Consider the following 22,551-nt stretch of genomic DNA (forward strand, 5'->3'; position numbering starts at 1 on the left):
CTCTTATCTGACCTTTGTATGACCCTCTGCACAAAAATGCTACTTGGGAGCTGTCTGCCAATTCGACAGGTACACGTCGTCTTTGGCGTTCCGTTATATTTGTAGCCGGGAAGAGACCAGAGTTCTGGGTGACGATACCGAATCAGCTTTGGCCACGGATCCCTTTTTCTCTACCGCTACCGTACAGGCAGCAACAGGCCACAATAGAGGTTCCCGTTTTACAAAAGAGTCCGTAACACTGTTACGAACGCACACAGATCTGCCCCGGGCGGAACCAAGAGGCTAGCGTTGTAATTAAGGAACGGAATATTCATCCTCCCGAGATATTCTAGCTACAGAATGGCCGAACGCAAGTTTCTAAGCGGCCGATTAGTGCTGCTGGGCACGGTTTGTCTGATCCTGTTCCTGCTCCCACACAGTACCGCCCTGCGGGAAGGTGATTGTGAAGGTAAGAATTCTCATCCTCCACCAATCGTGTGTTGTAAAATAGAACGATTTCTCAAAATACGAACGTTTTGCAATTGTCTCTCACTGTCTCCCTCCTACGTCGACCCCATTCCAGTCTGCGTGAAGACGGTAAACACATTTATGGAAACACTGTCGGATGAGACAAAGAAGGACACCAAACGGATAGAGGACGAGTTCCGGGCGTTCTGTAAGAAGTCCAAAAACAAGGAACAGCGCTTCGTAAGTAGTTGCCCCGTGGAATGGTCCCGCCCGGAGCGTGTGTAATTATACTCCCCCATCTCTTCTCTTCGCTTGCGCCACGCATCCACGCAGTGCTACTACCTTGGCGGTGTCGAAGATTCTGCCACCGGTATCTTGGGTGAGCTGTCCAAACCGATCAGCTGGTCCATGCCGGCCGAAAAGATCTGCGAGAAGCTCAAGAAGAAGGACGCTCAAATCTGTGATTTGCGATACGGTAAGAGCAACGGGTAATGGTGGGAATCGATCCCACTTTCGCCACAAATCGGCTCCACTCACCATTTCTCGCTCCCGTTTCGATTGCAGACAAACAAATCGATGTGAATGCCGTCGATCTGAAGAAGCTGAAGGTGCGCGATCTGAAGAAGATTCTCTCCGATTGGGATGAGGAATGCGACGGGTGCCTGGAAAAGACTGATTTCATCAAGCGCATCGAGGAGCTGAAGCACAAGTACGTCAAGACGGAACTGTAACCACATCGTCCGACATAAGCGCGGTTTTTGAGCGGCGGATCTCTCGCTTTGCTCATCATCGCCATCATGCCTTTTGCCGGTTGTCGCCCCACTGCGGCAGCCCGTGTCACCACCACCACACCACGCGCCTGCTACAAGGATTGTGCACCAGATGAATGCAGCGTGAAAATGGGTATTTATTTTTCTCTTTTTTTGTTCAATCTTCTTCGAATCGAAGAGAAGCAAAGCGCATGCTGCGCACAGTTTTGAGCCTGTTTTTCGCCTCCCCTCGCTCAACACTTGGAAGTTGTGGAAGCTTCCGGGGATACGTTTAGAACGGATACCTTTAGATTAACGCAGGACAGTGGCAGGCATTGGTCGATGGCAGGCGTGGGGCCAGGGCACATAAGACATTAAACTTAGGCAACAACAAGACCCTTGATAAACAGGAACGAATAGAAACGAATGTGAAAACAATATTGTGTTCGGATAAAACAACAACAAATAAACCGTTGGAAAAAAGAGTATACTACATACGTCCGGCCATGGCTTATTTATTACAGCTTCTTTGCTGTGCTGCAAACTTCTATATGTACTTTGTGTGAAGAAGAATGGCATCGAAGCCACTAAACACGATAGATAAGGTATCTCTGGTCCGTTGGAAAAATAGGAATACATGACGTGGACCACCACCAGCCATCGCCGTTCTGGAAAGGAGCATTGCAAACTCTTCTACCGTTCGCTTTTTCCACCATCCAGGGTGATTTATTTACAAAATATTATATGACAAGAAATGTACAAAATAATACTTTAGCACGTTAGAATAGTGTTGAGCTTTGATGTGTGTGTGTGTGTTTTGTGTATGTGTGTGACGGACTGGACTCGGGGGATGATCATCCGAAATGCCCATTGCGCTCGATGAAGAATAATTGTTAGATTAAGCTTAAGTCCATTCTGCTCATTTCGCAAATCATTCCAGGCTAGATGGGAGGGGGCAGCAGCTAGCTCTTATCGTCCTTTCTGCACAGTCTAAAGCAAATGTCCCTAACACATTAATACTTCGTCGGTCTTAGTGTTGTTTCACCGTTCGATCGCTCGAAAGGGAGTCGCGAGGGCTAGTGAGTACTGGAATAGGGACAGCCAAGACGCGGAACTAACCGCCCAACTACCAACCAGTACCGTACGAAATGTGGTTATGCTTTGTAATGTATTCTCACTATTCTAATATCGTATCGTGCATACCCTGTGTTTGAATTGTTCTATGCGTACGCTATTTCCGTTCTACAGTGGATGCTCCTTAAACTGCTGTACAGCCTGCACCGGTGACACTCGTAGCCTATAATCGCTGCTACCTACCACCAGGTGATATCCAGTCCATGTGGTACACAAAGGCCTCATAAGTTAACATTCCTTTCTAACTAACTAACTAAAAACAAGCAGCAGCAGCAGCATAATTATACCCTGTAGCAGCCTGAACCTGAACAATCGTCTACTAAACCTGTATAAATCGCCACACTAAACTCCCTCCTCTCTCTCACTCACTCACTCGTCTATCTCGATATTTTGGCCCACATTTTGCAGGTTGTTTGTTTGACCCAAAACGGAATGGTTTCGATACCCTTTCGGCTGCACGTACTTATCATCCCGTACTGAGCAAAAGGTTGAAAAAGAGGCAAGAAAGCATCGGTGCGACACGATCGATTCCAAAGCTTGATAGGAAAAGAAAGAAGCTGATGATCGGTCGCAAAGATCGAAGATGATGTGGCTCGATGTGAGACCAACTATGCGGGCAGTTTAGAAGAAGGAAAAGCAAGGAACTATACACTTAACAAATAGTTCACGTGTTAGTTGTGTTTCTGGTCCATGGACCAAGCGGGAGCGGGCGCTTCTTACATTACCTCACTACACACAGTTCTCGCTACTACCAACAACACAATAACGGCGACTGCTCGGCTCTGGTTTTACAATCCATCATGCTCTTCATCACACTCCTGTTTTTTGCACCTTTTTACATCCTCATTCAAGCATATATGTATATATGGTCACGTTCATGGCCGGCCCATGGCATTGTACGGTCGGTCCGGTAGGCGCGGTGGCGCATTCTGGGCAGGTCGACTACAATAATTTAACAGAACACGGGTCAGTTTAGGAGTTGAAAGAGTAACACAAAAATGGTTGTTTTCTAAATACAAGTGCAACGTGTGGGTAATTACGATTATGAAGGAAATGCATACAATAGTAGTTAAACAGAATAGAAAGGCGTTAAAAGTGACGCTGTACGTAATGCGAGTAGGACAAACAAAGATTAATTACCCAATCCAAACCAATCCCATATTCTCACAAACTAGTAGATGGAAACATACATTGTTAGCGAATGAATCCCCCGAGCGCCCCAGAGTGTGGAGCATTAGTTGAACGTTAGAATAGAAGAGACAGCAAACCACCATGCCACCAACCAGGCGACCCGTGAGCAAAGCAGAGCTAGTTCATCACCATTCCGTTTACCGCCTCACGGCAGGCAGCCGGCCTCCCATACAGGACGGTAGAAGCAGTTAGACAGACAGTTGAGACACACAGACAGACGAACGAACGGACAGACATGCGAACGATGAGCACAGCACAAACGTTTCATCCATTATCCCATTATTATCCCGCACCCAGCTTCAATTCCAATTAATTATGTTATACTTTATTTTTCTCTGTCATAGAATAGATATAATATGTATAGTTCTTATTCTGGTTTTGTTTGTTTCAGTTTCCGCTTTGTTGGTTTCGTTCCTTTCTCCTTCTCTCATCTGTTTCACCTGTCTTGCATCATGGTGGTACGTCTATCGCACATCCTTATACATTGTTTGCTCGTTGCTTATTACGTGTGTTTGTTTTTATATATGTTGGAGAATGCATTTTTCTTTTCTTTTTGTGTGCCTTTCTTTTCTGTACTGTTGGTACATGTTGATGTTTTGCTTGCATTGTTTACTCACGTGTGAGGGTGTGTCAGTGTTTATGAGTGTGTTTCATTTGCTTTCATTTTCGATTTACATCAGTAAGTATCGAATCCTTCTTCCTTTTCTTCTTCTTTTTCTTCTTCTTCTGCATTCTCTTCAAAGCGCATGTTGATGAAATTGTATGTTTTGTATGTTTAACTCTTCTTTTTATCAATTTGCCTTTTTGCTATTGGTACGCGTAGTTTTGTGTTTGGTATTGCATACGCGCCCTATTATTCATTGAAGATGGCGGATTCAAACTGATATAACACGCACGACAGAATAGAGATTCTGCATCGGGTTTACCTTTAACATAATTAACCAGCTTCAGGAAAGTATTTTCAAGACCTGTAATGGTTTGCTTTACTAGATTTAGAAGCTCTAGTATTATTTAGAGTGAGAGAGAGAAGGGGAAATAATATCCAGCCTAAACATAACGGTAGTATAGTTTGTTTTCTGTTTACTACAAAAACACTACATTTTCCCATTTTTATTCATAAAATAAATTGGTTTTCGGGTTTGGAAGGAAAACACAGTTTCGGGTGAAACTTTTTAAATTAAAAAAGCACCATATCCGACTTATTGAACACAACATTAAAAATAGGCGCAGCAAAAAAAAAAGCATTCAATAAAAAACAGGATATTAAAATGATGATTTAAAATGTATCATATAAAATGTTAACATTCGGCCCATTCCACAATGTAAGGAAGAAGGCCGGCAGGAATAATGGTTTTTTTTATCAATTCTGCAACCTGAAAGAGGGATTAATTACATTATCTTTTTCTGGGCTTTTGTTGATAAATAAACTAAAGCAAATGAAATTGAATCCATGGCGTCCTGGTCCTGATTGAGGGAACTCATTGCAGTCGCTACGGCTAATGATTGTAAAGAGAAAATGCTCACATCCTTTCATTATTTAAACAGGCTTCGTAATAACAACAGATACAATACTAATTGACCTATATACGTTGTAACCCTACGTTTCTCGTTTTCACCATAATAATGTGGCTTATTGTTGTGCCATTGATTGAAATCAATCGCATGAAAAGATTGTATGTAACAAGAGCCTGCGCAACCAACAATTGCACGAAAGAACTCAAGCTGAGCTAGACGCAGCAGCAGAGAATAGAGAGACATTCGTACCAATTCGTATCTTAAGTCCATTGTGATTCAAAAGATGAAGAAAAAAACAAGTGCACTCTTGTAGCAGCTCTCTGGCACATGTGCAATGTTACAATGTTACACAACTAGGAAGTAACAATGTAAACCAAGAAAGCTCAAACTATAATCATACAGAAAACCCAAAATAGGATGCATATACAAAGCACAATTTGTATGGGTGGTATGAGTTTAACGAAATAAAATACTTAAAACAAAACCGTTTCGGGAACTGCCGTACACTAAACTATACGGAATATACAACGCTTCTTTTACATTTGTTGGTTGTTTCTGCCTGCCTGTTCATCGTTACTAGCGGCCGGTCTTCTCCCTCCTCGTGTGTGTGTTTCGTTTTGCTTAGGTTTCGACTACATTGCTATCGTTCTCGGCTCACAGCTTCGTTTCTATAAACTTCTACAATTTTAAGCGTTTTCTTTAAATATTATCCGCGCACGCAAACAGTGAACAACGTTATCTTTGAACTATATTTATATATGCATATGTATATATTTATATTCATTTCTTGTAATATTTTTGTTGTGTCTTTTTCTTACTGGTACCGTTTTCTCTCGCTCGCCTGTTCTGTATTTTCTGTCTGTTCTGTGTGTGTGTGTGTGTGTGTGTGTGCTGTGAATACCACCTCTGATGCAACTGGAGGTGCACACTTTGTCGTTGCACCCAACAATGCATCGTTCTGATTCGTATGGATCGTGTGTATGAGTGTGTGTGTGTGTGGATTGGTATAATTAAAGAGCCCGAAGCTGCGGGTTTTAGTGGGCATCCGATAGAGGAATGAATTTTGTCTGAGAAAACTTCAACTACAACTCCGCAGAGCATTTTCGTACTGGGAGGATAAGTGAAACTTGCAGCCCATTAATATCATTAGTACTTCATTCGCAACATTAGAAGAAATTATGGTTCGCCGTATTGTTTTTATTTGCTGGTGCATCTATAGTTGGTTATCATGTTCTTGTTTCTGTTTTTTTTTTCTTCTTTAGAATGCATGAAACATTTTGAGTGGATTGGTTTATATTATTTAGGGATAGTGTTTAGTCCTTGCCTATGCCGCAGGCTTCTCTTGTATTTGTATTCGCAACAGTGCTGATGTATTTTCACTTTCCTGTTCTCATTCTCTTCTGTTTTTCGGGGTGGCGCACCATTACTGGATGGGTGCAGTTGTTTTTGTTTTTGCATTTTAAAACTAGACACACAAAGACACTAAAGCGTTCAAAAACACACAATCAACACATCAACATGTTTTGCAGCTATCCTCATGTCGGTGCAGGTGCAGCGTGGTTTACGCAATTTGGATGAAAATCGTTCTTCCATCGGGGTTAGCAGTGCACAATGAATGTTTCCGCGTGGGTTGCGCCTGTACTGATACTCTACTGGTAGTTAGTGTGTTTTATTCCTCCATTTTAAGTTCTTTACCATACGTGATACTACACTATGTGGAATGTTTCCTTTTGCTTCTGATGCGCATCCTGATACGCATTAACCAGCTGCTTGTTGCACTATTTATAAACCAGACTCTATTGGACTATCGCTTCAGACAAGCGGTTTAGTGTTTGCAGCCCGGTTTTTTCCCTCTTTTTACCCTAACAATAAGCCCCCGTCATAACAACGTAAGTAACAACACGCCGGTGGGAAAAAACCGATAGTAATGGGGACATGCACAGTCGCAGGAGTTTAACGGCAATACATTTGCAGCATTAAAGGATGCGCTATATAGGCGGGAGTACGCACGAAACACACATGGCATGTAGCAGTGAAGGAGGTGTATGCATTTAGTCGCGCCCAAGTCATGGTTTTAGGTGTGATTATTTGATTTGTCCTGTGTGTTTTTTTTCTTCTTCGCTTCTCTCGCCTTCCCTTCACCACAAACAACGCCCTCCCCGGGTGACATCAACACACATTACAGAGCAAGTGTAAATTTGGGATGAAAATGCACACACTGGAAGCGGAATACTTTACTTGAACTTCGAGGCGAACACATTCGACAGTTCGTTCATGGCGGCATTGGTGACGGCCTGTCCGACCTGCTGGTTGATCTGTTGCCTGGTGCTGGCAGGAAGCATCTGTGCCATGCCAGCAACGGAGCCACCACCACCCGGACGCCTGGATCGGTGTGTGGGGTGGGTGGGTGTGTGATGATAATGTGCGCGCGCGCATAGCAAAGGGGAGAGTGAACGTCACACCGTGCGCGTGGTGTTCGTCGCCAAACACAAAGTGATGGGGAAGATGGGAAAATGAAGCATTAACGTACAATACTCTAATTAACGATCGTTTCAAGTGTTGCATGATTGTTTCTCCGTGTTTGTAAGTATATAAGTAGGGATTCGACATTTGGATTTAGTTTTCATAAACGTATTACAACAACATGGAAAGTGCATCGTTTCTCTACTCCTCTCCTACTTGCTTTGCGATTGTGATTCGTGATTTACACCACTCGCATCCTAACACATACAACTGGCGATGAAAACTAACTAACTAACGGGCTTTACACATTTTACTCTATCGTTTGCAGGGAAGGGAGGCAATGAGGGAGGCCCAGCTAGGGGTTAAACCTCACACGCAATGAAACGTATCCTTCAAACGCTCAAATAAGCTGTATAACACAACGGCTAAACAATAACATGCCTCAAAATGCATCACTGTTTTAGAGAGAGAGAGAGAGCGACAGAGCTAATCAAAAGCAATGGGAGATTGCCGTTCGTATGAGTAACATAATTGTTGTTTTAATAATTTCACGGTTGAAATTCGCACAAAAAAAAATGTGATGCCATTTTTACAATATATGTCAAAATTAAATTATACTTGCTTTGGTTCACTCTTCCACCCATACATAATGTTTGTTTGCGTGGAACAATTTTTAAATGTAACGATTTGTTTGTTGTTTTTTTTAGATACTGTTTTACTGGATCAACCCGTCATCATCAAACACGAGATAGTTAACTCTTCCGTGTGAGTTTAGTGTTGGTTCGGTAGATGATACCGTCCTTCCTGTCTGTTAGATTGACTGCATTCCTGTTTAAACTTTGTGTTTTTTTTTATTCCTGCTAACTTTTATTTTGTTTTGTTGAAACTAATTCGCCAATCGCATTCCGCATACTTTTCTCTACAAGTTAACGATCCATTTGCACATATGCGTATGTTTTGTATATGTATAATATGTATATATCTCTACATAAATTGCATGTTTCATACGATAAGGAGATTTGTTTTCACGTGTACGTTTCGTGTGTTTACTTTGCTCGCTATGTTTAGTTAGTTTTTAACGCCGCCTGTAAAAGTTAGGTTTGGAGGGTGTTAATTAAAAAAGACAGACAACAAATACGAACATTACTTGCGGTAAATTTCAAAACTGTTACTCAAAAGAAAAGCAACAGAACTGACAGAAAGCCTACGGTAAATCAGATGCGGTTAAGCGTAAACAATGTAAAACCAAAGCGAAGAATGATTCCAAGCATAACGGAAACACTGAACAACTGTGTACCTATAGAATCGCACAGTGCAATGGCAATCCCTCGCGAAAGGGTACAAAGTTAAACAAAGTTACAACAGAACCATAATGATATCATAAATTAATAAATAAGATCGCTATTGAAATAGATCATTTAGTAGAGCACCCTTTGTTTTAAAAGTTTAAATTAAAGGTCATAAAACAAGCAAAAAACCAAAAGAAAGATAAACGAGCAAGGAAACGGTAATACTTACGATGGAATCAATGGTGCCGGTAGTGCCTGGCCACCTGGACGGCCACCGGGCAGGGGTGGTGCGGCACCACCTCCAGGTCGGTTCGGTATTGCCGGAGCCGGCCTAGCACTAGCTGGTGCTGGTGGTGGTCCCCGGCCAGCCGGAGCTCCCATAGAGCTGAGCGAACCCTGTAAAAGCAGAGAGTAACAACATCGAGTCAACAATCGCTTGAACGTCCGCGCCCGATCAGACAGCACGAAACAGCGGGGCAAGGTGTGACGCGCTTACCTGCTGCTGTGGTGCAGCTTTACGCGGACCGCCCGGGCTCGGGGGAGACAGCCGCGGGTTGTCGAGACCGCTCGACAACCAATCATTTTTCACCGGTGGTGGTACGGGCGTAGAGAAGGTAGCCATCGATACGTCACCTGAAATTGGGGAATGACAACAAGCACCAGATGGCAGATTAAACACACTGACAGCAACCCCTAGCATGACCATGCTACTACTCACCAATAATACGCAGCGCTTCCTTGCACGCGTGATACATTCGCAACATTTCTTCACGTTTTTGTGCTTCGTCCGCGCTTTCCTCCATCATCGAGGCCTTTGGGTTTGGAAGAATAAATAAATACCGTCGTTTTTTTTTTTCATTCTTCTAATGTTCCAACTGGCACATTAGACACAATCCCAATCATACCTGATCGCCGGTAGCGTACAAATGCGCCAACAGCTCGCCGTTGATGAAATCCTTGGTATTGTTAATGATGAGCATCATAATAGCTTTCGGAACCATGTCACGGGTAGTTTTGGTGACGATGCGCATGTACGATTCGACAAGATTGCGTATCGTCTCTACCTGGCGCTCCAGCTGCGGATCAAGGGACTGTCCAGTTGGACCACTTTCGCCTCCACTCTCCTGTGGGAATTGGAACGCATTTTCATGTTAAATGTCTATATCTAATACACGGCGATATAATTATATTAGCTTGTGAAATCCAAACCAAAGCACCATCCTTAATTGCAGGTTTGCTTACATTTCATTAGTAACAAAACATGTGAAGCAAAAATACCACAGCACACACTAAGCCAAACTACCCAAACCGTCTGGCAACACATTGAAGAAAAAAAGTGTTACAGTGCAACAACCGCACTACAAAATTTGCCCCCGAAACTGATCAGCATATGTTACAGATGTGTGTTTCAGAGTAAGAGAGAACAAGGGATACAGAGGATGATAAACACATAGAATAGAGCCAATTTGATTTGATGATCAAACATTGTACTTTTAATATCAAACATTTCAACCATAAGTTAACCAAGTTATAAAAACGATATATGAAACAACGCATTTTCGCTATACAATATTAGTTTGCTGTACTCAGCAGCTGTTGTGTTACGAAAAACATAATATTCATAATATTTTCTAATTATAATCAATGAAATTAGTCCAATACATGTAAAGAAAACATATTCTATGTAGTCCTACTAATGTTATAGCTGGTAGGATCATCGTTGTAGTGTTAGGTGAAATTGATATTGAGCTATTTGAAGTAGAATTTAAAATGAGGACAATCCAAAACCAAAGGAAAACACATCTCATAAATACATTACTGCGTACTTCAGTATCTGTCTTACTAACATCATCTACTAGAGATTGCTGATGCGATAGCAATTTCTGAAATGAGTTAAACAATTTAACAGGACGAACGATCAAACAACTCGTTAAACGGTTGACGGATATATAAGGCAATAACTTTCATCTAAAGCAAACGACCCGCGGGAGAGTAAGCCAATGGAATGCTCGGCCCCATTTTACAAATCGTCCGTTGTAGACTGGCTAAATTTGTTAACCCACTGACCAAATTTTAAGCGGTGACCGATGTGTTGGACCGATAGCAAAGAGAATGTGTGTTGATTAAAGTGCTACTAGGGACAGACATGACAACGGAAACATCTATATTGTGCTGTAAAGGAAGTGGAGTAGAAACCCATCTGGAAGCAGGATGTGGGGGGGGGAACAACCTCTGTCAACAGATTATTTAATAAAACAATTATTAAACCAACCTCCGCTTCCGTCTTCGATGATCGCGAATGGTGCGAAAGTGAGAAAAAGATAGAATGAAATCAGTCACGAATTTGCAGTTGATGTTGAAAAATCATCACCCAATTACACTCTTCTCAGAATCACGTGTTTTTTACAGTGTCATTGTGTCGACAATGTTCATGTTAGAAGAGTTACTGTTCTGTCACTGGTATCAGGATGTAATGCAACAACAAACTCACCTCATCTCCGTTGGCGGGAGTATCCTTTTCAGGGTACACACCCGCACGCAGGAAGGATGCTTTCCATGAATCCACATCATCAGTGCTTTCGCAAGACAGCTCCAATTGCTTGTAATCCTGTGGAAAGAAAGAACAATAGTTAGATTTCAAACCTTCAACGTTGATGCTTCCCGAACCAACTCTCATGGGTGATCTACAACATATTACCTTGTAAACGTTACGTCCGTCTGGATTGAACAGACCGAACGTGTGTCGCCGGGACATGAATCCTTGCTCAATGTCACGGAGCTTCAGCCCGTCCAGGGGCAGCATAAATTTCTTCTCCTTCTCGTCCTCATCCTTGAACCACGAGATGCTCTCGGACGTTAGCACGAACCAGTACGGTCTCGAGCCACCCTTCATGATGCCGAGGTTTTGAATGCACATGTGTCCCTTGCGGATCACTTGCGAGCCAAGGTTGCGAGTGCCCGTCTTGACCGCATTTTCGGTTTTGCTTTGAGCACTGCGGGAATAATCAAATGTTAACGACAATCATTCAATGACATACCCAAAGCACTACCGCCCCCACCCGGACACACTCACTTTGCGAAACCGATGAAATCCTCATGGTTGGTGTTCATGTAGGCCAGCTCGTAGTCGATCAGCAGCATCATCTGCTCTTTGGCCTTTTGTTCGCACTGGCGAATGTGCGTAGTAATGATACGCTCCGTCTCATCGCGCAAACGCGGATAACGAGCCATCTGGCAAGGAAACAAAAGGTAAGGCGAGATTTTTTTTTAAATTACATACTTCATTCCGCACTAACGAAAGCAGCCAACCATACCTTGTCTGTGCAAATTCTCACAACATTAGACAGCTCCAAGACGGTCAGATCGACACACTTCAGGATCGGTTCCTTGAGCTGGGAGATTTGTTTCTTGACGATCGCCTCGAACGCCATGTCCGGGGTGAACAGACCGACACGAATACCGTGAATATTGCGAATGGCGAACGAAATTTCACGCCGCAGCTCCTTCTCGTCGCACGACATCTTGACGATCTCGAAACGCAATCGCTCGTGGAATATTCTATTGATCTTGGCACCGCCAGAAAGTTCGTTCGTGTTGACTAGCGCCGAACCGGAACCTTCAATTGTGCGCTCGAAATCCGACTGCAGTTGCTGGATCATTCTGTTGGAAGACAAAGCAGATGAATCGCCCAATCAAAACCAACATGCGTTCGCTTCGCCCCGCCCTCGATCTTGCGCGCGCATTGAACTTACTGCAGCATAGCCTTCGTCTTGATGCTTGGATCGTCCGGGCGGAAATGTTTGTACTGATCCACATCCTTCTCCAGCGTTAGCATCTGCTTCTGTAGCCGATCGCGCAGCGCCGGCAGCGTATCACGGATATGGTTGGTCAGCTGCTGATTGAGCACCTTCTGCAGATACGGCGTGCCGAGCCGATCGGCAATGTGCCGATAGCTCGGATGGCTCAGGAAGAACTTGCGCTCCGCGGCCAGGGCCGCATGGATGTCCTTTCTGCCCTCGATATCCTTTTGCGACCGGTTCACCACGCCGATGTAGCCACGACGCAACGGCAGCAGCTTGTTCTCTAGAATATCGCGCGCATCCGTTCCCTCGTCCATCAGATCGAGCTTGGTGATGACACCGATCGTCCGGACGCCCTGCGGGTCGACCTCTTTGGCCAGCTTGAGCGCATCACTGTTGGCCAAATCGGTGTTGGCGGGCGTGACGGCCAAAATCAGACACGTTTCCTTGCGGATGAACTGAAAGATCATGCCCTTGATCTGGTTCTCAATGTCGGCTGGCTGGTCGCCGATCGGTACCTTCGTCAAACCGGGCAAATCGATAAGCGTCAAGTTGAGTACTGAAATGGAACACGCAAAAGGAACATTTTTTTACTAAACCGTCACTATGGATGAACTGAGCCATCACCTTACCATGCGGCGAGTACACGCGAAGATTAATCGGTATGTTTGAGATACCCTTGTTGCTACCGGTGATGCGATCGGTTTCCGCTTCGATCTCCTGCCGAATCTCCTCAAAGTTGGAGAACTTCTTACCCTTCTGATGAAGGAACTCTCCAAATTCTGTGGTACAACATAGGATGATATATTAAACTCATGATTTTTCTTTGTTGCCTTTTTGTTTCGCTGACTCAACCCAACTTACCCACAGTTCCATTGATTAGCTGTAAAATCAATGGTCGTCGCGTTACGATGCCGGATCCTCGGGGGAGGAAATCTCTGTAATGGAACAATAAAAGCACCAAATCAATAACAAATCCGATACGAATGATAACGTGCAGTAAGTTTTAGTACTAATGACATGCATCTTTGTTGCTGAATAGTGTCCAACGCAACACACCATTTAACTGTACACGCTCTATAGAACAGCAGCAGCTTGCCATTGTGCCCGGTCCCTTCTGTTTGTCGAACAGCAATGCTCATTGTGTGCGTGCCTATCTCGTATCGAAAAGTGTTTTTATCTTTCTTGCAAGTCGTCTCGTAATGAATGTGCCTCTGTTTCCTGCCCGTAATCGAGGGAGGAAAAGCTGTGTATCCCCCATATCCCGTGTCGTGTCGTGATTGCCCGCGTCATGATGCGAAGTGATGCTAAACGTTAGTCATGGTTAAATGAGCTTCTTCTACTCGTTTTAGTCGAGAATGTGTCATTTCCTGTCCATCGTTCTTTCACTCCACCTGGTGTTTCGAAGGACATACGCCAGCAGCAGCAGCGTAACACTCGCAAACGAATGGGGAAAAGAAAGCGCTGCAATTGCAAAACCACCTTCCCGTCGTCTTCACCCGTTATCGTGGATATTATGTAATTTTTTCTTCCTTCTGCGAGCTCCACTACTAACGCGCAAGTAAGGACGAAAGCGGAAGTGTTTGTGATATACACGTAGACGTGATGGTGCACAAGTGTGCGTTGCTCTGCTCCCATGGTGCTCCGATAGAGGGGGAGGAGGAGGAGGAGGAGGAGGAGGAGGAGGAGGAGGAGGAGGAGGACGAGGAGGAGGAAGGGGGGAGGTTACGTTTGTGAGTAGACAACAAAATAATTTGAGCGAGAATATGAGAGAGCAGAAGGACACGCGGTTAGGTTCTACGCTTACAACCTGGGGAGGGCAAGGGCACCACACTGATTGCATTAAATACTGTTTTGTAATTTGCTGGTACAAGATAGCATTCATCTTAGACAGGAACATACGATCGGGGGTTTAGATTAAGGGCAGAAAAGTGTAAATATTTTCACTTCCAACACCATGGTCCCTCCCCCCACATGCTGCCTGCGCACATACGTCACAGCTCACCGACCGTCATGCGACGCCTGTGGGAGTTTTCTCTCCATGTGCCGACGAGTATTTGCTCAGATGTTTCGCTCCACCAGCACTGTTCTGTGTGCGCGTTTGCATCTGTGCTGGATGGTGTTGGTAGGTCATCCCAGTGCACATTGCACGATTGTGAGCAAACCGATGACTTTAGAGCACGCCAATGCTCACTGCTCTCAGAGTATGACGATGGCGGGGGGGAGAGAGGGAGAGGGAGTAGCAATGAAAAAGTAAAACCTCCGAAACGACCCGTAGCTTTAGATAAGGGTGCCACCGCCGCCGCCACCTCCATAAACTGCTGGTTCTACAATTATGGTTGTTTTTTTTGGAGGGGGGGAGGTTAGAAAAATCATTATTTGGCCCCCTTTGGACGAGTGTAGGCAATGGAGGTGTGCACGGTGCTCGTTTGAAATGTAGCGGAGCACAGAGCGTAGGACGCGCGGACGGTGTGTCTCGATAAAAGTCCACTCTATTATCGATTATTTTTCGACTCCTCTGATAGCTTCCACACACACACACACACACGACACACGGGGTGACACCCCAAGAAGAGCCCCGCCGCTAGACCCGCTCATATTGAGGGTGGGAGGGCTGGGCATGGAACCGCGCGCGCTCTTTCGCGAAGAAGGTTCCCCGCTATCTTGTTCTCGCTCGTCTTATCGCACGCAGTACGCTCTCCTGCTCATTTTGTTCTCTTTCGTACGTGCCCTCTCTGTCTCTCATCTCTCTCTCTCTCGCTTGCGCTATCCTAGTCGCACATAAACCGTGTACGGTCAGCCCGTTTGTTCCGTAGCACACAGTACAATGCATACTCACACACAGCACACCAAAACGGCAACGAAAACGTACGAGGAGACTCCCCAATTTCAGCTCCCCCGTTTTTTTAAAGCCCTCCCCCTTCTCTACGGACGTATGCGAATTGTAGCGACTGAAAATCCAGCCCACACCCCACATTCGCGGGGCGGAATAGGTGAATCATGTTTGATGAGGTGCCTTCAAACTCGCCCCAATGACACTTCCGTCAGTTTCACAGTTTTGCGCGCGTGTATGTGTGTGTGCGCGCGCTCTTCTCTTGTTTGAGCATGGGATGAAGGAACCACCATCCTTCTCACATTACATGGGCCGAAGGATTAAACACAACAAGGGATACACAATCACCTCCCCCGCAAAGAGGAAGACATGTTATGCAAAAAACAACAAAAAAAAAGCCTGGGAAAACCCTTTCGCTACGATCAATCGTTGACAGCTCGAGCTGGATGGGAGGGTGGTGGTGTTTTAGGATGAGTAATGAATGAATCGACAAAAAGCATCGACTTTTTCTCCCCTTCACACGCTTTTCGTGCTCTCTGCTTCATATCTTATCGCCACTACTGCTACTGTATATACTCAACTGACCTTCCGACGAAATTTTCCAGCACGGACGATTTTCCTGCCGACTGGCCGCCGACCACCGCGATCTGTGGCAGGTCAAGCTGCATATGCACCCCCATCTGCGTGAACGCATCCTGCAGCTTGTTCACGATCGGAATCAGTGACTCCATGCTGGTGCTGTTGATGGGCTGCCGCTGGTCAACTGTTTAGTTTGCACGCACAAAACGCTGTAGAACAGCGCAAACGCTTTCACACCCCTCACAACACACTTTGTTCTGTACCGTCTGTGCCTTTCTTACAAGTGCACACACACGCACACACGCACACACAATTCCTCTTCCTGTCGTTGAACGGGTCGCCGCCGTCTTCGGTCGACAAATCCAAGCACCCTTCGCAAACTTTCACGGATTTGTTTTTTTCACCACCTGTACGGAGTACCTTCGCCGGACACACTCAGTAACGCAAGCACGCACGCACGCACGCACTGGCCCTTGACTTTTCGTCTGCCAAACGGTTCAGCACCACAGCACTATTTGGTAGGTTTTCGCCTTTGCCCGTTCCAACTTCTGCTGTGTGTGCGTACTGACGGCTCTCGATATACAACAAGGGGGCTTCTTTTTTTTTATCGCACCGAAGGAATTCGACTTCGATTTTGGGACCGTGTAAAGCGTACGCAATGCACTACATCATTGCGCGAATGCAATCGGAGTCGCGGACACACACACGCAGAGGACACGAGCGAACCAGAGCTTTTCCTTTCTGGACGAGGTGAAAAACTCGATTTTTCCTGCCTCCCCGATCGATTGATTGCGCAGAGTGTTTCTTTTTCTTGGCTCCTTCCTTCTCGGCGTTTGACAGGTTGCTGGTCAAGATGGATGGGCGCGACGTGTGACACGGGCATGTTTCAAATCATGCCGTTAAGGCTTTGTCAGCAACTTACGGAACTTATCGCATCAATGAAAAAAGTGCAATTTCATACGTTTTTTCTCATTTATTTTATGAGTTGTGACATTCAATGTTTAGTAAATGAATGTATAGCGACAGCAAAAATTACGGTGTAAAACACACTACTATCAACCTTGATCAACTTGACGTCGACCTTTGTTTGACAGCAGGTTCCACACAGAAGAGCCGAAGGGGTGACTCGCATTGTGTTGTTTCTTCGCAAGATTTCGCTGCCCCATATCACCGTGTCCGAGATAAATCCTACAAAGCGAACACGAATCTTCCACCCCCACTCCCTGCCAGCAGCGTACCCGCGGAGCCATGGCTTCGGACCTGGACCAGTGGATTGAAATTGTGAAGCAGTGCAAGTACCTGCCGGAAAATGATCTCAAGAAGCTGTGCGACATCGTCTGCGAGCTGCTGATCGAGGAATCGAACGTGCAGCCCGTCAGCACACCCGTCACCGTTTGCGGCGATATCCATGGACAGGTTCGTTTTGTCACCCGCCCCGTCATCTTTCTTACCGAACTGCGTATATATTTAGATGAATCACGCGTCACCGCCGGTCGGCCGGTGCGAGGGCGATAAGAATAAATGCCCGGCCGCACTTGCCCCGTGGCCCATCCCAACCCTCGGATCCATGCGCTGCGGGCGATATTTGTCGTTCGTGGCGGGGACACCTGCAGGTCTATTTTCAATTCCCCATCCATCGCCCTTACACCGCTCGCTTCTTGTCGTTTGCAGTTTTACGATTTGGAGGAGTTGTTCCGCACCGGTGGCCAAGTGCCGGACACGAACTACATCTTTATGGGAGACTTTGTGGATCGGGGATACTACAGTCTGGAAACGTTCACGCGCTTGCTTACGCTAAAGGTACGGTAGGGTGTACCCCGCCCCGTACCCGGGGGCTGGCATGATCTGTTTGACGAGCGCGCAATTTTCCGATTTGCAGGCACGGTACCCGAACAAAATCACGCTGCTGCGAGGAAACCACGAGTCGCGCCAAATCACCAAAGTGTACGGATTTTACGATGAATGTTACACGAAGTACGGTAACGCTAGTCCGTGGAAGTATTGCTGTAGGGTGTTTGACCTTCTAACAATTGCCGCGGTAAGAGCACGCCGATAGAAAGCAGGATATGTCCATCTCCCTCCCGTGCACTGTAGACAGTTTTGATAACGGGCATGTTTCTGCTTCGCACTTCCCACTTCCAGATTATTGAAGAACAAGTTCTTTGCGTTCACGGTGGCCTTAGTCCGGAAATCAAAACGCTCGATCAAATTCGAACCATTAACCGTGACCAGGAGATACCGCACAAGGGCGCATTTTGTGATCTGGTTTGGTCGGATCCGGACGACATCGACACGTGGGCGGAGAGTCCGCGCGGAGCCGGCTGGCTGTTCGGGTCGGCGGTGACGCGCGACTTTATGGAGATCAACATGCTGAAGATGATCTGCCGGGCGCATCAGCTAGTACACGAGGGTATTAACTACCAGTTCGACCGAAAGCTGGTGACGGTCTGGTCGGCACCGAACTACTGCTACCGCTGTGGCAACGTCGCCTCGATACTAGAGTTTAAAGAGAATGACATTGATGATCCAAAGGTGAAAATATTCAAAGCCGTCCCGAACGAAGAACGCGTCATACCAAGCCAGCGCATTACGCCTTATTTCCTGTGAACCGAGCTATGCTACTGACGGGATGCAGGCCGGAACCTTCGGCGCTACGTTGTTTTCATGCCGAGCCGCAGATCGACGCATTACTGCTCTACAGTTATTGAACGTATTTTTGCACAATAAAAACTATCAAACTTCCTAGAAGCAAAGTGAAAAACACTGCCCCAGACCCGGCGACATCGATCATTTCTATCTATACGGGGTTTCGTTTGTTTTATTCATGTTAGACGTCATTCTTACCTGCCCGTGCCCGAATGTTGGCATCGCACACTGCCTCTGTACATTCCGGTATGCTGATTACCAGCCACAATGATTTCGTCCTCTAAAACTTTCTCAGAGCGTGGATATGACGAGCTCGCCTAGTCCTTACAAATATATGTTACAACTATGTATGTTTTCGGCAGCGGGCGAAACACTGTTCCTAAAAGCATAATCCCGTGGCGTCGCAGGCTATCATCATGCATTCACTTGAACCGTTTCTGCTGTCTTAGACGGTAGATATCGTTGGCGGGCGGGGCTGGTGCCACTGCTTCATCGTCACTGTCCTCTCCGCCCGGTGCCATGCGCCGCCGCTTAAGGCCACCTTCGCTCGCGTACGTACTATCGTCCACGATCCAGTGGACCGATTTGGCGAGCTCGAACAATCTCGAATCGGCAGTACTATCGCTTGGCGGTGGCGGAACTATGGAACGGAAAGGAAAAACCAAAACAAAATTTAACATGCGCTGAAAAATCGCCCCGACATACTAGAAGTTGGTAGGCGTAGAACGTACCTTCGGGTAGTTGGATGCGATTGAACACTTCTATTATCTTGTCGACCGAAACGAACGGACCCTGGAAGCTTACGGGCGGTGGCAAAATAGCGCACAGGGCGGCCAGTGCAGCCGGCTGCGGGAACGTACCACCCGGCACGGGATGCTCGCCTGGGAATGCGTTCGGTTTCGGTTTGTACGGTATCATCTGGCTGAAGTCGGGCCGGGCAAGCTGCTGCGGCTGCTCCGGCTGCTCCGGGACTGGTGCGGGCGGCGGTTTCACCCCGGTCACGCTGAGCATTCCTCGCGTTTCGCTATACCCGATTGATTTCAGCTCGGATGGCGAGCATGGGTAGAGATCAAGAAACTTGTAACGATCAACAAGTTGCGCCGTTTCCTTGCCTTCAAACTCCTTCAGCTTCTCCAGCACGGCGCTGCGGCGACGCTCGACCTTCACGATACTAGACAGATCCCCAATGTTGGACTCGAACTCCAGGAAGCGATTCCAAACTTCAACCGACAGCTGTGGCGTTAGTCCTCCCGACGAGAGCACCCGCTCAAACAGGACGCGGGTGTTGTTGTCCTCTAAAAAGGAAGAAACAGTTGAGCTTTTCAGATGCAAATCCTACATGCTAACGCCGCTGAACGTACCATTCAAATGCGACAAATAGTCGATGTAGCACATGACGTATTCAGGACTACCACCGAAGCGTTTAAGCCCCAGCTCGAATATCCGAAAGGCGATATCCTTATCTTTACTGCAATAGTACTCCATCAGTGCGGCCGCCACAAACACGTGGTAGGTGGAGCGCACGTCCTCGCGTGCCTTCTTAAACACGGCTCTGGCCGATTTGATTCCCTCCGCCCGGCGTGCAAACTTCATGTACTGTATGTAAGCCTTAAAAAGGGAAAGCAAGGGAAAATGTGTCATTTTCACTACTCGTAACCCCGTGACAAACACAACACGTACCAGTGTCGGATCAATGTCGTTAATCGCGAGGAACTTATTGTACATCTGGTGCACTTTGTCGTACTTCAGCCGCCCTTCCTCAAAATCGGCATAAGCAAAGTAGAGTAACGCGTTGCGGCTCAACACAGAGTTGATAGCACGCTCCAGAATGTTTGCCGCTTCATCGCTGAATACCTTGGCCGCATTGAGATCCTAAAATCGATGAAACGAATCACACACAGATTTGCTTTAAAGTCCTTTACCGGGATTCGCTCGGTTACGTACCCCTTTCTCCACGAGCAGCTTCGAGCTTTGATCGAGATACTGAGCCGCCTGATGCCACACGGCTGGATGATGTGTAAGAACGAGCAAACATTGCTCGATTGCAAACATAACGCGACGTGTTACCAGCGCATTATCTTCACTGCGCAACGGGTTGGACTTTTCAAACGCAATGTACTTTTTCCACAGCTCCACCTGTCAAAGTAAATGCATTATTGAATCGGCAATGACTACACATGCCACCAGCTGAGCCTTTTACGATCGTCACACGCACCTGCTTAATTTCTTCCTTCGTTACCGTCGGTGGTACGGCCGGCAGGTTCCGGTTCAGACCCTTAGTCACAATTTCCAGCTCTTTCGCAACGCGCCGCGCGTTCATGTAATCTCGCGACCGCTCCACGCTCATCTTTTCCGATATGATCGGATTAATGTTCTGCTCGAACGCGATGTAATCTTTCCACAGGTGTTCGATGCCGATGATCGGCGTGATTACCGCGCGTTGGTACACCTTCCGGACGGCCGTTATTTTCTGATTTTCCGCATAGCTGCCCACAGCATCGACGCTCTTCAGGAACATGATGTAGTCGGTCCAGATGGAGAACGAGTGCAGATCCATGCCGATCTTTTCTAGCGCGAAATCGTACGCCTGCGCCATCTTTTCCCTAAAACAAACAAAAGCAAGGTAAGGTAATGAAGGTTACTCAAAATTATGCTACCCCCAATGGGTGGTTCTGGGAACGCTAACTTGTGTGTACTAAGTCCAGCTTTCGTTTCCTTCACGTAAGTCAGGTAAAGTTTCCACAGATCGATGTTTAGGATCTTGACCAAACACCGCTGGAAGAGCTTCTCCACTCGCTCGTAATTGCGGTACTTCATCTCCTGCTCGATGTACACCTTCCAGTACCGAGCGGTCGTCGGAAATACACACACCAACGATTCGTACAACGATCGAACCTACAAGTAATGTGACATATTTTAGTGCATTTCAGCACACTGTATCATACTGTTCTTGTTGCAATTTTTTGTTTTGTTTTGTTTTACCTCGTTCACATGCCGGCTTTGCCCTTCGCGTACCAGAAGCGACCAGGATTCCACATCGAATGGTCGCACTTCGACCGTTTGCTGTGCCCGAACCAATCGCTCATGGCCCCATTCCTAGGCAGACAGGGAATAGGTTGGAAATTGGTTTACCAAACGTATTGCAATGGCAATCCATCACGATGCAACAACTTACTATATCAAACTTAAGCTGGTCCTTAAGTTGTTGTGTCATTTTGCGGCGTGCTTTGCTGCAGAGTGTTTGACTATCGCGCAAATCGAACAATTGCAGCCGGTCACGGAAACGCACGAACGAGCAGCCTTAACCAGCAGCCGTAACACGGTGGTAGCGGATGGAGCTACGGAAATTATCTCCGATTGTAGAGCTACAACAAGTAAAGTATCGTGAAAAGAAAATGCCACTCGGTGCCACTGTTTGCCGATGTCAAAGTGTTTGACGCCTATAAACAAAACGTGTGACGGTGGAAGGTACGCTCACGACGCTTCTCTCACCAATACATTTACGCGCATTTTTGACAGTTGTGATTAAGAAATTTTTTTTTTATGTTTGCGCATGTAACTAATAGAAATAACAGAAAAAATTTAACGAGATTAAAAGTTAACTGAAATAAATTTAAACATATTGTTATGGTACAATGAAAGCAAATATTTCGAAACATTGTTTAAACTCCACACCTCGTATTACTCTCATGACCGAGAATTGAACACTGTGCTGCAAGAGCTTCATCCCAAGTGCCACAAATCCACTAAACAACCACTAAACGGCTTCTAAACGACTCAAGTTCTCTACCTAAACGGAATATAGAAAGACTTCGTTTAGCAGACGGCAAACGACTCATGCATTCTAAAAATAGCGAAAAAGCTGGTGGCGCTATCTGTTGGTGGGATATCCCAACCAGTTGAGC

The 22,551-nt window shown here is 46.1% G+C and overlaps 4 protein-coding genes across 8 annotated transcripts; 2 read left to right on the plus strand and 2 right to left on the minus strand.

Moving 5' to 3' along the window:
* The first annotated feature begins 79 nt into the window (after positions 1–79).
* Positions 80–1,693, plus strand: LOC120947257 (mesencephalic astrocyte-derived neurotrophic factor homolog). The gene is made up of 4 exons (XM_040362424.2): positions 80–448; positions 563–687; positions 781–922; positions 1,012–1,693. Exons 1-4 carry the CDS (start codon positions 340–342, stop codon positions 1,176–1,178), a joined length of 543 nt encoding a protein of 180 aa, XP_040218358.1. The 5' UTR covers positions 80–339; the 3' UTR covers positions 1,179–1,693.
* A 202-nt stretch (positions 1,694–1,895) lies between these two features.
* On the minus strand, positions 1,896–16,846 carry LOC120947247 (dynamin). 5 transcript variants are annotated; one of them, XM_049605667.1, is made up of 15 exons: positions 16,007–16,846; positions 13,453–13,526; positions 13,221–13,370; positions 12,541–13,147; positions 12,103–12,448; positions 11,862–12,019; positions 11,487–11,781; positions 11,280–11,396; positions 10,615–10,671; positions 9,694–9,912; positions 9,507–9,600; positions 9,285–9,421; positions 9,018–9,184; positions 7,275–7,418; positions 1,896–3,272 (listed from the first exon to the last, which is right to left on the minus strand). In XM_049605667.1, the coding sequence occupies exons 1-15, from the start codon at positions 16,150–16,152 to the stop codon at positions 3,206–3,208; spliced, it is 2,778 nt and encodes a 925-aa protein (XP_049461624.1). In that variant the 5' UTR covers positions 16,153–16,846; the 3' UTR covers positions 1,896–3,205. The 5 variants fall into 5 exon arrangements, with proteins under 5 accessions (XP_049461624.1, XP_040218343.2, XP_049461625.1 ...); XM_040362409.2 differs by lacking the exon at positions 10,615–10,671 and adding an exon at positions 11,061–11,072 and having other exon boundaries at positions 16,007–16,845; XM_049605668.1 differs by lacking the exon at positions 10,615–10,671 and having other exon boundaries at positions 16,007–16,845.
* Positions 16,847–17,087: 241 nt separating this feature from the next.
* LOC120947255 (serine/threonine-protein phosphatase 6 catalytic subunit) lies at positions 17,088–18,773 on the plus strand. The gene is made up of 4 exons (XM_040362421.2): positions 17,088–17,416; positions 17,672–17,800; positions 17,880–18,038; positions 18,143–18,773. Exons 1-4 carry the CDS (start codon positions 17,249–17,251, stop codon positions 18,605–18,607), a joined length of 921 nt encoding a protein of 306 aa, XP_040218355.1. The 5' UTR covers positions 17,088–17,248; the 3' UTR covers positions 18,608–18,773.
* Positions 18,774–18,790: 17 nt separating this feature from the next.
* LOC120947248 (protein suppressor of forked) lies at positions 18,791–22,154 on the minus strand. Its single transcript, XM_040362410.2, has 9 exons — positions 21,822–22,154; positions 21,629–21,742; positions 21,333–21,541; positions 20,862–21,249; positions 20,591–20,782; positions 20,327–20,518; positions 20,008–20,254; positions 19,378–19,941; positions 18,791–19,286 (listed from the first exon to the last, which is right to left on the minus strand). The coding sequence occupies exons 1-9, from the start codon at positions 21,858–21,860 to the stop codon at positions 19,069–19,071; spliced, it is 2,163 nt and encodes a 720-aa protein (XP_040218344.1). The 5' UTR covers positions 21,861–22,154; the 3' UTR covers positions 18,791–19,068.
* Between the last annotated feature and the right edge of the window lie 397 nt (positions 22,155–22,551).

The sequence above is a fragment of the Anopheles coluzzii genome, chromosome 2, assembly GCF_943734685.1.
Source record: "Anopheles coluzzii chromosome 2, AcolN3, whole genome shotgun sequence".
Lineage (NCBI taxonomy): Eukaryota > Metazoa > Arthropoda > Insecta > Diptera > Culicidae > Anopheles > Anopheles coluzzii.